Below are 15,492 nucleotides of genomic sequence, written 5' to 3'. Positions count from 1 at the left end.
TGTCTGTTTCGGTCAGATTTCAATCCAAGTCAAAATTCAAAATAAATTTCAAACCATAAATGATGTAAGAACTAAATTAATAACCTTCAAATGGAGAAAATATTCCGTTCGGATATCGCACATCCACAGACGATTATGTCATCATATATGTCATCAACGAGCGACATGACTGCTGGTGATTAATAATCCGAACATACAAACATTTGAACGGAATACATATTTTGTCCTTTTTGCATCAAATGGGTCAAGAAAGTAGAACTCGTTTACACCAACGCGGTCAGATTTCACCCAAAATCAGAACCCGGCTCGAATGGACGACACGTGTCCCACGAGAGGATCGGGCGGATCCTAAAGCGGCTGGTGAGCTTCGTGCTTTTGATTCTCTTCCAGCTGGGTGGGTCCGGTAGGCCCCACAGATAATCAATCAAGACGATCAACACCTCTATTTATTCCACGTCACTCTCTCGGTCGCCATCGCAGTGCAAACTAAAATCTCCATTCCGGCTCCTGCTTCTCTCTCCTCTTCTACTTTTTTTCTCTCCCCTTTCTCTTCTCTATTGATTCCGCTATTTTCTTCCAATTTCATGGCCGTGATCGGTTTCAAGGAAGGAGCGTGCAATCCGAGATGAAAACCCTAGTATTTTCAGTTTATTATATGCTTTTAATCCTTACTTAGCTTCTGCTGCCACTGAAGATGAGAGTAGCTTCCAAACCCTAATATACGGTGGGTTATACTTCTTTTCGTTTGGGATCGAGACTTGGGGCTTTCCATTCAGCTCGAAGGAGAAGGTGTTCATACTGCTTATCTACTTTTTTTAGTTTTGTTGGTTTTGGTTTTTTCTTATGTATATATTATATGATTGTCGATGATGGTAGAACGATTGATAGTTCCAGATCTTGTTTAATTTCTCTGGAGGTGATTTCTTGCTTGGTGCTTATGTATCGAGGTGATTTTTGGTTTCAGAAATTCGGAGGTGCTGCGGCGGTTTGCTTCGCCGTGTGGTAAGTGGTTTAATGATTATTGGTTTGAAATTTGTGTTTAGAACAGGTTATTTGGCGATTCTGTTTTTTTGCTGATAGCATGCTTATGGATTTGCTTAAATTGGGTTTTCGCCCTATTATATCGGATGTTTTGGTTTGGCGTCCGCGCCTTTGTTTTGCTTGCCGGGGATAGGTGGGAGTGGTTTGGATATATGTGGTGAGATATTGAAGACAAAGTAATGTATAAGTTCTCTGTGAAGGAGTTCTTGTGGGTGGTCCAGTGGAACGCCTACTTCATCAGTGGTGTTTTTGAATCTGGTTGATGGGAGGGACACACCAAAAGGTGAGCCCATTGGATGCGGTGGGAAGGAAGAGGGAAGCAGAGCTTAATGATGATGGCCGGAATGAACTAAAGGAAGTAAGAGATGGGATAGCTGGAGATGTTCAGGGGCTGTCTGATGAAGATGAGTCTAGGATCAATGATGGTGCCCTGGATTTAAATGAAACTCATATACTTGAAGCAGCAGCAGTATCTCATATTCCTGTGCTGGAGAAGCTGAAACACCAGTCATCGGCTCCAATTGTTCGATGGGAGAGGTTTCTTCCTTTGAGAACTCTCAAGGTCTTGCTGGTGGAGAATGATGATTCTACACGCCAAGTGGTAAGGGCTTTGCTCCGGAACTGTTGCTATGAAGGTAAGCAAGAGGATATCATATTTTCTCATGGACCTTTTTCCATTGCAAAGGCATATTTTCTATGTTTTATGTTTCGGTCGAAATTATTATTTAGATCTAGTAAAAATTTCTATTTGTGTATTAATGACCAATACATGTTGTTCATCATGAATAATATTGATAGTTCTTGGCTAGTTTTCTTTATTTTACATGCAGTTTAGGTAATTCTAAATTTCTATTTATTTGAATGTCACTATTGTGTAATAAACGTTACAAAATGATCTCGTGCTTATTTTGAATTGTTTGATTCTAAATTGTTTATGGGTAACGTCAAAACCTTATTAACAAGAATTGGCATAGAACATGAGAGAAAAGATGAGATAGAATGTGTTTCCTAGAGGGAGAAGCTCAATGATTTCATTGGATTGTCAAAAATTAGAAGGTTGATGTGACATAATGAACGAGTCTGACTCGTTCTCTCACCTTTCATGAGAAAAGTGTCAAAATAGTACACATACTCTTTTAATATGGGCTAAAATAATCCCAATAAAGGATTTTTTCATTCTCAATTTAAAGAGTGAAGAATAATTTGAAACTTTTATAAACATTGAGACTAAGGTTGCGTTTGGGTCAGCTTGTACTTGTTCAGATAAACAACTTATCCTGAAATGCGACCCGCGGGGTTTGACACGCAGTCTGCGTTTAGTGTAAAAATCCAGCCACTTTTTCGGATAAGCTGCCGAAATGTGTTCTCCAAACGGTGAGACGACATTTTGAAAATGCCTCCTGTACTTATAAGCTGTCCCAAATGGGCCCTAAATGGCCCCATGTAAATAGTTAAAGGACTATTTTGGCTCTTTACTCTTTTATTTATGGACAGTTCAAAGCATAACACTACATGAAATGCTATATTCGAATAATACAAGTAAAATTACATAACCGGATTTAACAATTACTTGTCACAAAATGAATAAATTTATCCAACTTGTAACTTTTAAAAGTACATATAAAGCTTTTGATGAATTTCAAGTAAAGTACGTGTTATTTGATAATAGGGCTTGTAATGAGGTTGTTGGGGTGTACTTTACAAATTTATAAAATGGAAAGATAAATAGATAATAATGTAAAATTTAATATACACACAACACACACACACATTAGTGGTCAAGCTGGATATATATATATATATATATATATATATATATATAGAAAGAGCAGCGATGGCTCCCTACGTGTTAATATTTAAAAAGAAAGTACAAGGCTAGGGGGGAGAAGGTCCCCATCTAGAAAACACAAAAAATACATTTGACTCACCCCTAGGGGTCCCTCTTCTCGTAGTACAACTCACTCAAAAAGTAGTCTCCAAAATACAGGTATACCCCAAAACCAAAAAAAAAAAAACCAAAATAAAAAGAGTAATCATGTGTGCTTGTATATCTTGAAAGTATCTTGAATGAAAAAAAAACAAAGAAAGTCTTGTAGAGGAGCCGTCCTCTGTGCCGCAGCCAAGAGCAAGGACTCCATCATAGCCCGTGTCTTAAAAAAAGAGAGCATCATGTAATAAATGACAAAACCATCCAAGCCAAACAAAATAGAGGAAAACCAAAAGAGAAAATTCAGCAATGTCCAGCTTAACCGAAAGGGCAACAGTTGATGGCCAAAACACATAAAATCTTAGAACCGAATGTAGGGGAGATTTAAAGTATCTCCAATGACAAGTCTCCAAAGAAGGGCAGTGGGATGCATGCCAATGGGACAAGTCTCCCCTGCATTTTTGGCAAGCCAGTCAGCAGGGGAATCGCCCTCTCCATGAATAAACTTCCAGTTAACCTCAAGTTGTTTTTCAGCTATAAGAGCCAGTATTTTTTTAAATATACAAACTAAATCCCATAGTGGAGAAGTAGTACCAACCAAAATATCATAAAGTATTTTTGAATCCATCTCCACCTCCAGCTTACGAAAATTGAAAATGTTGGCCACCACTAAAGCCAAAAAGACTCCCCAACATTCAACAACCAATGAAGTTTCGGCAATAACTGGGGAAGCGAAAAAATCAAGGCATTTCTCCTCAAAATTTCTAAATAAACCCCCAACCGCAGCATAGTCAGCATGTCAACAACCATCAACATTTGCTTTCACATAATTAGCATTGCGGGGGAGCCCACAAAATAAGCCGAGGGGCCTTAATGGCTTTAACCACAGAAGAGCTAGCTCTTAAAGCTTTATTATAATAGACAATCACATATGCAACAACCATAGTAATAGAGGGGGGAGAGGTGTCATACTTAAAACTATTTCTGAAGTTCCAAAGGAATCACATAACCAATAAAGGGAGGGGAAACCTCTACTTGCAGGTATTAAAATCCTTCCATTGTCATAAATAACTAGTTAAAGATCCTCTATGTGTCCAAGAGAAAACAAAGTGAGCGCCAATCATATCCCAAACTTCTAAAGAGAAAGCACACTAAAAAAAAATGTGTGTTATATCCTCCTCCTTCATTTTACACATATGACATCTAGAGGCTAATTTCAAGCCCTTAAGCTTAAGAATATCATCCAGTGGGAATTAAGACATTAGACAACGCCAAAGAAAAAAGGATATAGAAGGAGATAAATATTTATGCCAAATCCATTTACCCCATATCCAGTCACGATGTGAGTGTAGAGTGTCATAAATGAGCTTGCAAGCCGATAGAGAATTGCTTCTTTTCCACATGGGGAGATCTCTATGAGGAGTGATGAGGATTGTGAGTATATACTTTGCATTTTGTTCCCCAACCGTAGAGCATAATTTAGAAAAATCCCAACCTTCATTATCAAAGAAATCAGAGACCAATAAAGAGTTAGAATGAGGTGAGTGAGATAAATTAGAATTATGTGAAAAACCCCAATTTTCATTCTAGAAGGAAATTTTCCCCTTGTCAATATCCCAAAAAATGAAACTCCAAAAAATGAAACTCCTATATTTATATTTGCGAGGATTGAGCAAAATCATAGATTGAGGGCAAACTCCTAAAATCTAATGTTTTTATATGGTAATAAAAAGATTGACAGTGGGATTTGCCCATCTTCACACTTTATGATGACTTCGCCCATGATTATAGGTTTTGCTTTACTTTCCTGAATTAAGGCAGTTGGGAGTAGTCCCTTCATGATCATTTAAGAGGGTTAAATGCACATGGCTTTTTCAGCCCTTATGGAAGGTTTGGCGGAGCTAGCGTTCGTATATGACTTTGGTAGGGTTCATTTAATTTTGTGATATAAAGAAATTCAGTCATGTGCAACTATATATTTTATGTTGTGGAAAGCTGAGAAATTGAGCTCCTTTCTATAGTAGGCCAACAATTTACTTTATAAAATTATGGAAAGATTTGATTGGGGTTATTTTTGGAAACATATTCTTAGTATTATTCCCTTTCTATTTTATGTTTTTTTTTAATTTTAAAATTAGTTTCTTTCCTAATTTAGATTAGATATATTTGATAAGTTTGTAAATCAGGCGGGATTGGTTTCACTATATATATATATATATATATTTATTCTACATGTGAATTATGTATGGATTATTTTTCCTCCCAAAGGTTGTTTTATGCATGGTATTAGAGCTCCAGAATCAATTTTGACTGGATTAGGGCATATTTCATCGACCAACTTTGAATGGATTGCTCATATGCATCCATCATCTGTCCTCGTTGATCGGCAGATGCCTTCACTGGATTGACATTATTTTCTGAACTCATCATTCAAATTGGTTGTTCACATCTTTCATTCTATTGAACCGTATGCATCATATGCATCATTCGCATATCTTCATACGAATCACTCATTGAGATTGCTTGATTACTTCATCTAAATCCCATATCATCTCTTGTTAATTTTGCTATTTGAAGCTTCCATAACATTATTTGAAGCGTCCTCTTGTTCCATCGCGTTGTCTGCGCAGTTAGAGCCTTGAAACAAACCCTAACTTCCCTTGCCACCATAACCCTTCTAATGTCTTTTGTTGGCTTGTAAGCCTATCAAAAATCTCCTATTCCCTGTAACCAACATTCTTTCTATAGGTTGCAGACCATCTCCTACTCTCTCTTACAACCAATATACCCCTTACAGACCCTTTCTCAGCCCTTGCCTGCAATAAAAATTCATTCTGTTGTACCCTCAGCCAAAATTCTCCCTGTAGACCCTTCTTTATTCTTCTCTCTCACCGAAACTCTCTCTGTAGCCAGAATCAGTCTTGTTGTAGGCCCTCCTTCGTCGGAATCCCTTCAACTAATTCGCAGGAGCCCCTCTTCTTCCTGACATTGGAGTTCTTCATGCATGATCTCATTTATTTAATTTTTGCCTCCGAAATCTTCATAGTAGTAGACCCTCATCCACCAAATTCTTCCTGCAGGCACCTTGTTTGTTTGGATTATCCTGTCCTGCAGCAACACACTAGCCAATTTTTCTTCTTTCCTACAACAGTTGTTTCTGTACCTACAGAAACAACAATAAACTCCCTTATTGTAACTAGCATCAACCCTAAATACGCATATATTTTATGACTAAGTATGGGCTGAAGATGTCAAGTTTTACTTTGGAGGTTAATTTTGAATCGAAGATGAGGAATTTTGGATGTAATTCATAACAACACAGTAACTTTGTGACACATTAAGGTAATAAACCTTTTCTCATTTTAGACTTAGAGCTTGGATCATATATTCATGAGTCTCTGATCTTATTTTACCGGAGACATTAGTGTTCTTGTCAACTATCAAGAGGTTTCTACATCTAGATCGGGCAGACTTATATATGGATCATATTAAAAAATTCCTTAAAAAGTAGATCTGGAGCTCTCTTATGGATTTTATTTTTTCTTCTGTTTTATACATTAAACAATTGAACCGCAATTTGATTTCAATTTGTTAGCTTACTTATGCTATGAAATGTATAACTAAATTTCTTTCAAAATCTTGTGAATTTTAGATGTTGGAGTCGGGGAAGGTGATTGACAGTGTTGAAATGTATCAAGACTTATACTTAATCAAGGAAAGTTTTTCTCTGAGCACACAAATGATCTTATCTTCATTTTCATCTCTAATTTTCGAGTCTGTTGAGTCCATGTCTTTTGAAAAGCTTGCCATGCTATGACATTACACTGCCTGGCTTATCCTAATTTTAATTATATTGTAAAGTTGAATTCTCAATTGTTTATCAATAAAAAAATTAATTTTTATTACTATGTGATTTGTCAACTTGATAAACACACTAAAAATAATTATTGCATGATCCAATATAAACTCTCGCACCATTTTTTCATTATCCACTACCACACACTTACTGACCCACCTTTAAGATCTATTCCGGTGTGACAGAGAAATATGATTCGATTAGACTAAATTCTCACCAGCATTTATCCGGACTTACAGAATCAGAACACCGTGAGTAATGAACTATTCTACCTAAATAGTCGTAAATGTAAATGATATATTTTACTTCATAATTTATTCACTTTTATATATGTACTTAAAAGTCTGGAAATCATAACATCAAAATACAAACACATAGAGCTGCTAAATCTAACATAATAAAAATACAATTAAAATATATTTTTTAAACTCCATGAAAATCCCAAAATTGTTGTGCAAAAGATGTACAAGCCACAATTGACTAATCGCCCCGATGCTCCTTATTCTTTCCTGAAAGTAAACAATATAGAAGGAGCTATAAACGAAATGATATGTATGTTTATATGTAACTCATATACATATCTACAATCATGTCACAACATATTATAATTATATAAAATATGCAAAAAAAGATATGTAATGCGTGAAATTATGACTAATGTATAAAATATATATTTTATCCATTCATGTGTAGGAATATCACTTGTAATTGTGTATACCTTGACTATTTTTATGTCTTGTCATGACATGAGTCGCCACCCAACCCGAAAACTAGATTAACTATTGATAAATGTTGAGTCCCTCACAACTCGGTAGTTATCAATAAACCCTTTGGCATCAACAGTTTTATACATTATGTCCCCATCTGATCTCAACTGATCATGAGATTTTGTATCTGTCCGAATACCAGAAGTCGAAAATCTCATCGTTCCTTATCATCCGTACTTGCAAGTATTTATGTAATAGCTTATCTATAGCATCACCTGTGACATTTCTTAAATTATAATTCTTGTAATCAATATTCATCATATACATTTCATACATGATATACATGAATCATAATAAATGAATACATGTAAATAATAATTTCTTAAGTGTGTTCATCATATTCATAACGTAGTAAAATAATTTCATAACATAGTAAAATATTATGTATTGTAAGTGACTAATCAAATATGCATCCATACATTCTATGCAAATATTCATCCATAATCTGTAGAAATTCTAGATGCAAAAGCGTTAAACACATAATCTCATGAAAACCCACAAAAAGTTATTTTTCTCAAGTTAGCACAGATTTATTTTATCTAAATTGACGGAGTAATCACATGACGAGTTCTCTCAAGATCTTCTTAAGCTCGCCGCCTAGTGTAAATACCCTGAAATTTATAAACATCTTAGAATTTCATGAAATCTTGCTTTATTTTGTGATTTAATCATAAACATAACTTCCTTACTTTAAATGAGATTCTCTAAATAATCAACTTTTCTCCAATATGCATCTTCCCTCTTCCTCCTATCCCCTTCACGAAATTCATGAAATGGACCTACTGAAGATCTTAGCTCTCAGCTTGATAGTCTTGTGGGTTTGTTCCTGCAAAGCTACATTGACAGGGAACTTACAAAAATTGCTTGAATTTGTAGAAAATGTCAAAACGAAAGTGGAAGGACGGAATTACATGTATGGAATATCATAAAATTTGAGTTTCTTCTTACCAAAATTTCCCAGAAACTTCTTGTTGCGAGCTGCAGCTCCCAGACTGCCGCCAACCCCTTCTTTTTTCACTCTCTGCTACTGGAATCGAGCAAAGCGTGGGGGAGAATTTGGGAGAGGGAAGTGGGGGCTACAACATTTAACATGATTCCATTGGATCTTAGCTGTTCGAACTATCCAGCGGTCGAGAATCACAAAGGAATGACAGTGACTATTGTGTTGACAAAGAGATTAAGGCGTTACTTAGGATTAATTAAGTTTATAAACTTATAACTTCATAATTTTATATCTTTTTATATGTTTAAAATTCATGCATAATGTTATATATCAAATTGATCGATTAAATGTGTAGACTTTAATAAAATTGATTCAATCAAATTTCAAAATACTAAATTTTGGGTAGACTTTACAATTGCCGAAATTTTCACCTGTTTTCTCAAAATTGGGTGTTGCAGCTCTTTCTTCATAAAAATTTCGTCATTGAAAATTTTGAATTTACTTGAACAGAAAGGAATATTTATATCGTATTTCTTATTTTTTTTTTTCATGTAACTTGTTTTTAAGCTTGTGTTTTCATTTTATTTTGACCAAAAAAAGTTGTTTATTCCTCAATTTCTTAACATCAATTTCTAAAATACTTTTTTGCTCTTCAATATAAGTTAGATTTTTCTATAATTCAATATTTTCATATAAAATCCTCTGGACTGAATTTGAAACTCATTTTTTTCAGCTTTGAAAAGTGAAACGCATCATGAATGTTTGACATATCAAAGTAAAGCTAGATTGTTAGCAATTGGATCAATCCTTTTTATAATTTCAAAAGAACTGATGTGTCGAGGACTCAATTTGCTTCCTGACCAAATCTGACTTTACTTTTTGTTGATATGACTTAAAAATACAAAATCAACAAATTCAGAATCTATAGCTTTGTGTTTTATGTCATAATATTTTTGTTTTTGACCCTGAACAACTTTCAATCTGTCTCTGATTAAATAGATTTTTCATGTGTCTTTATCAACTAATTTATGAGTTAACATTGACGTTCACCTTCACTCACTTTAACCAAACTTAATGAAGTTCTGTATTTCCTGCCATTTAGTGCTTCACAGGGGGTCATTTTGATACTAGATTGGTAATTATTATTGTAGGAATACTTGATCATTGGGATGTGATCTTCCAACTACCTCTCAAGTCATGGACACAAATTCTCAATAGATCTTCTATTACTTGAATTCTCCTTTCTGATTGTACACTAGTCTAGGGATAAAATGATATGTTAAGATACAAATGTGTACTCATACCTTGTTGAATGCCTTTTGACAACCTGTACGTGAATCTACTATCTCCGTCAGAAAGGATTACTTTTTAAATTTCATACAATTTAATATTTTTTTTACATATAATCTGGTAACTTTGTTAATCTGTCAATAATGACTCAAATACTATCGTGACCTTGCCTTCCCTTAAAAAAAATCTATAGCGATTTCTTTCAATTTTCATTCAGGTATAGACAATAGTTGTAGCAATTCTCTTGGTCTTTGATGCTGCCTTTATAATTTGACAAACTTGACATCTTGATACATATTCAACAATATCTTTCTTCACGTCTAATCACCAGAATATCAATTTTAAATCTTTACACATTTTAGTGCTACCTGGATGAATTGTGTAGCATGAATAATGAGTTTCATATAAGATTTTCTATCTCAAATCTGAATTAAAAGGTACCCATAACTACATCTTGTTTTTTATTATACTATCTTCATCAACAGTCATATCGAACATCTTTCTTTATTGATGTTGTTTTAGGAGTCAGATATCACTGTTGACTCTCTGAGCTGTCTTGATTTTATCCATTATCATTGGTTGCATGTCTAAGTGATGTAATTACCCACTACCCCTGGTTTTCTGACTTCTAACTACAAGATATAAATTTAATTGATTGATTATAGCTCCTGAGTAACAATTCAGTTTGCACTATCTGTGGATTTACAACCCAAAGCATGTACAATGGTTGCATGTCTAAGTGATGTAATTACCCACTATCCCCTGGTTTTCTGACTTCTAACTACAAGACATAAATTTCATTGATGGATTATAGCTCCTGAGTAACAATTCAGTTTGCACTACACGTGGATTTACAACCCAAAGCATGTATAATTATATTTGCGCAGTCATGACAATAATGTATATCCAATTCTTAGTCTTTAATCAGCTCTAACCATCTCCTTTGCCTCAAATTTAACTCTTTGTTTGAAAATGTACTTCAAACTCTAATGATCGACGAATACCTCACATTTCACACCATACAAGTAATACTACTAAATCTTGAGAGCAAAGATTAGATCAGATAACTTCAGATCATGTGTTGGATAATTCCTTTCATGTTGCTTCAACTGTGTGGGTGCATAGAATATTACCTTTTTATGTTGCATTATAACACAACTTAAGTCTCTTAATGACACGTCACTGTAAATCTGAAACTCTTATGTTCCTTATGGAATAAATAATTGGAGCAATAGTCTAATGTTTCTTCAACTCTTAAAAATTGTGCTGATATGATGCATTCCACTTAAATTGGTCATCTTTTCTCATCACTTGGTTAACGACATAACTATTTGTGAAAATCTTTTAACAAACCTCATTTAATATTAAAAAAATTCAAGAAAAATGCTTAGTTCTGTAATATTCTTTGGAGTAGGTCATTCTACAATTCTTTTCATTGTATGAAGATCCACTGAGATTCTTTCTTCACTGATAATATGTCCTAAGAAAGCATTACTCAGCAGGGGTTGCAGTCAAAATTCACACTTTGACAACTTTGCATATAATTGGCTTTGCCTCAACATCTTCAATATTATTTTCAGATGCTTGACATTATCATCTATTTTTTAATGTATTAGAATATAATCAATAAAGATTATTTTAAACTGATCCACATAAGGCTTGAGGTTTCGATTCTCAGATCAATGAATAGCTGAAGAATTCGTTAAGCCAAAAAGCATAACTAAGAATTCATAATGATCATTCCTGATTTCAGAAGCCGTCTTGGTTATATTTGTCTCGTTAATTTTGTGACAAATTCTTCAGATACTTTAGCTTATTGAGGGGTAATTATAAAAACTATGGCTCTTACTGGTTGCTCATTTCTGCGCTCTGAAGTTTTCCCATTAACTTGAGTTTAAAACTTTCTCAAAAATTGAGTTTTGCTGGACTGACTGTCTTTCCAAAATCTTTTGAGTTGTCCCGGTCCTTGAATTGTTAGTGATCTGCCGCCTTTTTTCTTTTCTTGCAGATAGTTCATGTGAAGATGCCCCGACTGTTCATGTCTGTAACACTTTCTTGAACTCATCAAATGCTGCTCAAAATGTCTTTTTCCACACTTCTCACAAACTGGCCTTTCTTACTGAAACTATTTCCGCTTCCCTTCCAATTTAATTATCTTGCTCTGGGATTTCTCTTTCTTGCCAAAAATATTTCTCTTGGTTGCCTTGCCACGTTGACCGAAAAAGTACAATTCATTTTCAATTCATCTGACTCTTTCAACTAGCACTGAAAAATCACTTATTTCAAACGGTGTCAAAGTCAACTTCAACTGATCTTTGAGGTTGTGCAGAAATCTGTTGCAGTTTTCTTTTTAAGTTCTAACAAAATGAGATGTACATCTTTAAGAAATAAATTCTACCTATTTTAGGTAGCTAATTCGGACCCTTGAGACAGATTGAAAAATTTATCTTGTAGTGCTAAACTGGCTGGAGGCCAAATAAATCAATTCTTGAAGACTTCGACAAAATTATCACACTAAATCTGTGGAGTAGGTTTCAGCTAAAATTTCTCTCTATGTTGTGCCTGACGCCATCTTTCAGCCTCACCTTCTAACATGAATGTGGTTAACACCACTCTTCTGTTTTCTGGAAAAATCATACCATCCAAAATTTTCTCGATCTCCAATAGACAAATTTCGACAACTGTAGGGTTTATTGGTACCCATGCAGGTGACTTAAATGTCTGAAAGATTTTCAAGTGCCGATCAATTTCGACCCCTAGTTCAAATCTGACCCTGTACCAGTGGATGATCTTTCAATAACATCTACTTTATCAAAAACTTGCGATATCAGCTGAATAATGCTCTATAATTCAATGGTTCTAGCTTCTTCATTTGTTTTTTTTTCTGCATATCATTTCTATTCAAGATGTTCTCCGCTCGTACTTCTTGCTCCGCAATTGATATAGATGATTGGCTCTAGTACTTTCTTATTATCTTTAAGACATATTCATATGTATTGACAAAATTTATTGTTCAAATTTAATTTATAATATAATAATTATGTCGTGCATGCATGATACCTTTAAGTCATGTGAGTTACCCATCTCAGGCCAATTGACTTGTAGCTCTGTATAAGTTAATTCATATTTGATCTCATTCTTACTTCTAAATCTAACACATTTTCATTATTCTTTTCATCCAATAACCTTGCTTTGATACCACTTTTTATCACAACCCAACTGACTCCCCTTTAGGATTAATCGTGGGGCGACAGAAGCAAACTATTCAGCTGAGCACTCGTTTGACTTACAAAATCATAACTCAATTGGTGATAAACTAGTCTAATTGAATCGTTGCAAACATACTTGATACATTTCATCTCATAATTTGTGTGACACCCCGTTTCATCTCCTCGAAGGAGTCGAAGAGAGGGAGATGAAGCGAGAGTTTGCTCTATAAATTGTCGCAGTTGGAGGCGAGATCAAGCGGAAGAGAAAGCGTGTGGGGTTTTGAACCTTTTGATTAAGGGTAGGCAATTGACAAAAGAGTTAAGTGGCTCGTAGTTTTGGTGTGAAGGAGCAGAAGGAACATCTATGTGTGGGATAAACAAGCCAAACCGAATTGTAGAGGGAAAAGAATTTTATCAATAGGAAAAGGGGACGACACAATTTTGTGCGGGAGGAGGCGGCGATGCTGCTTGGACGATCCCACACACTAAGAAGCCGAAGGAGGAGGAAGGTTAATGTTATTTTTCTCCGTCGTGTGAAGCCTAACGCTCTCGATCGAGCCCTAGCGTGTCGGTGAAGGAAGAACCAAGTCGAGCATTCTTTGTATGCGAATGAAGATCAACAACATCAAGCAAAAAAAGAGAAGATTTAGCTTGCGAAGGAAGAAGAAATTCGTGCGGGAGCCAAGCCGCTCCGAGCTTAGAGGATCAAGGTAAGGGTTTAAAATTATAAATTTCTGAATCTATTACATTATTATATATTAATAATAAGGTTTAATTAAATTAGGATTCAAGTTAAAGAAGTTTCAGATTTGGATTGAGAAGATGGCAGTAACAAAGAAATGTTAGGTTTTGATTTATTTATGTTTGTAATTGTTTATTAAATCTATGAGCTAATGTTACATATAATGAATTTAAATGTGAATACATAATAACAATAAATTGTTACATATAATAAATGTATGCATATTTAACTCTCAAAGCCTAATTAAAAAGATACAAATTACATAAACTAACTAGAAAGTTAAATTAGGACCATTTTTTATTGTCAATATTTTATTATGTTTAAATTGTTTGAAAGAAATAATTAAATTTATTTTATAAAATGAAGATAACAATCAGGATAATAGTAATAAAATAATAAATATTATATTGTACATTAATGGTAAAATAAAGACAAATTGTCTTTTAAAAATAATTTTAACATATAATAAATTAATGATAATTCTTTATGCATTTGATTTTAGATATTCACTAGAAATAAGTGATGAGATAGTTTGGCAAGAGAATCATCAGTAATTGAGATGAGTACTTATACTCTTAAATTATAGTATCATTTTTGTATCTCTTAGTTGTATGAGTTGTTATTCATGCTTGATTAATATAATTGATTCATCTTTTTTAAAATTTTATCAATTATTTCGATATAAATGTGTATAATCTCACATCATTAATTTTTTTATGCATTATAGTATTAAATATTATCTATTAAGTGATATGAAATTATGAATACTATAAATCACATAGATTAATTATATGTGTATGATTGACTGTGATTTTGTCACCTCTTATGGTATTGGAAGGGGAACGTGAAGATATCCGTGCACATTAATAAAAAAAAAAATTGATCTTGAAGTACCTTAACTAGTACAATTTTAAACAGTGCTCTTGCGATGATTATACAAATATAAATTATATATATATATATATATATATATATATATATATATATGTTATTAATATAGTAAAAAAATTGAAATATTATAAAATATCATAAGTGATCGTATTCATAAACTATTAAATATTTTATTATTGATTTATTAAGGGCTTAATTGACATACATATTTTTTCTTTTTCATTGTGTTACTATAGCTTATGAGTATTAGAATTCACTATGATTGTCAGCATACTGTTTTTTAAAATTATATTTTAGGTTTAATTAAGTGATTTATAAGATGAACGATAGATGAGGAAATATTTATAGAAGACGCAGACAATTAGTAATGAGATAAATTTAATTGTAGTACTTTAATTTACTTTCTTTGGTAGCTCTTGTATAATTAATTGTTAGCTATATAAAATAAATATAGAAAATTTAATTCTCATCGTCTGACCATCAATACCCTCTTGGTTAATTTTAAGACCCGGGCTGGTCGTGACAACTTGGAAGCATTGAAATCATATTATCAAAATATATTTACATCTATATAGAGCTGCAAATTCAACATAAGAAAAGTATGTGCCCAAAAGTCTTTACCAAATCTTAAATTTATACAAGTCACACTGGCTACTCGTCACGGTGCTACCTATCCTTTTTCTAAAAGTTAAAAAAGTAGAATAAGCTATAAAAAACTTAACGAAATAATCAATGTTAAAATAAGATTTTATAAACAGAAAAAAATAACGTGTATGTTTATTTGTAATTATATACACATCCATTATGTACACATCCACGACATATG

At 33.6% G+C, this 15,492-nt stretch overlaps 1 protein-coding gene across 8 annotated transcripts in view; it reads left to right on the top strand.

The window, feature by feature from the left end:
- Positions 1–474: 474 nt before the first annotated feature.
- The window catches only part of LOC110039462 (two-component response regulator-like PRR73), a 34,257-nt gene continuing 19,239 nt past the window's right edge, over positions 475–15,492 (top strand). For 3 of the 8 annotated variants that reach the window (XM_020744530.1, XM_020744529.1, XM_020744522.1), the window contains exons 1-3: positions 475–789; positions 965–1,002; positions 1,175–1,676. In XM_020744530.1, the coding sequence (XP_020600189.1) occupies positions 1,304–1,676 (373 nt within the window). In that variant the 5' untranslated portion in view covers positions 475–789; positions 965–1,002; positions 1,175–1,303. Of the gene's footprint in view, positions 790–876; positions 1,003–1,030; positions 1,677–15,492 lie in introns of those variants that run through there. The other 5 variants (XM_020744527.1, XM_020744524.1, XM_020744528.1 and 2 more) reach the window with 5 other exon arrangements.

The sequence above is a fragment of the Phalaenopsis equestris genome, unplaced genomic scaffold, assembly GCF_001263595.1.
Source record: "Phalaenopsis equestris unplaced genomic scaffold, ASM126359v1 Scaffold000002, whole genome shotgun sequence".
Taxonomy (NCBI): Eukaryota; Viridiplantae; Streptophyta; class Magnoliopsida; order Asparagales; family Orchidaceae; genus Phalaenopsis; species Phalaenopsis equestris.
Note: the sequence above shows the minus strand (reverse complement) of the source record. Positions and strands in the feature narration are given on the sequence as shown.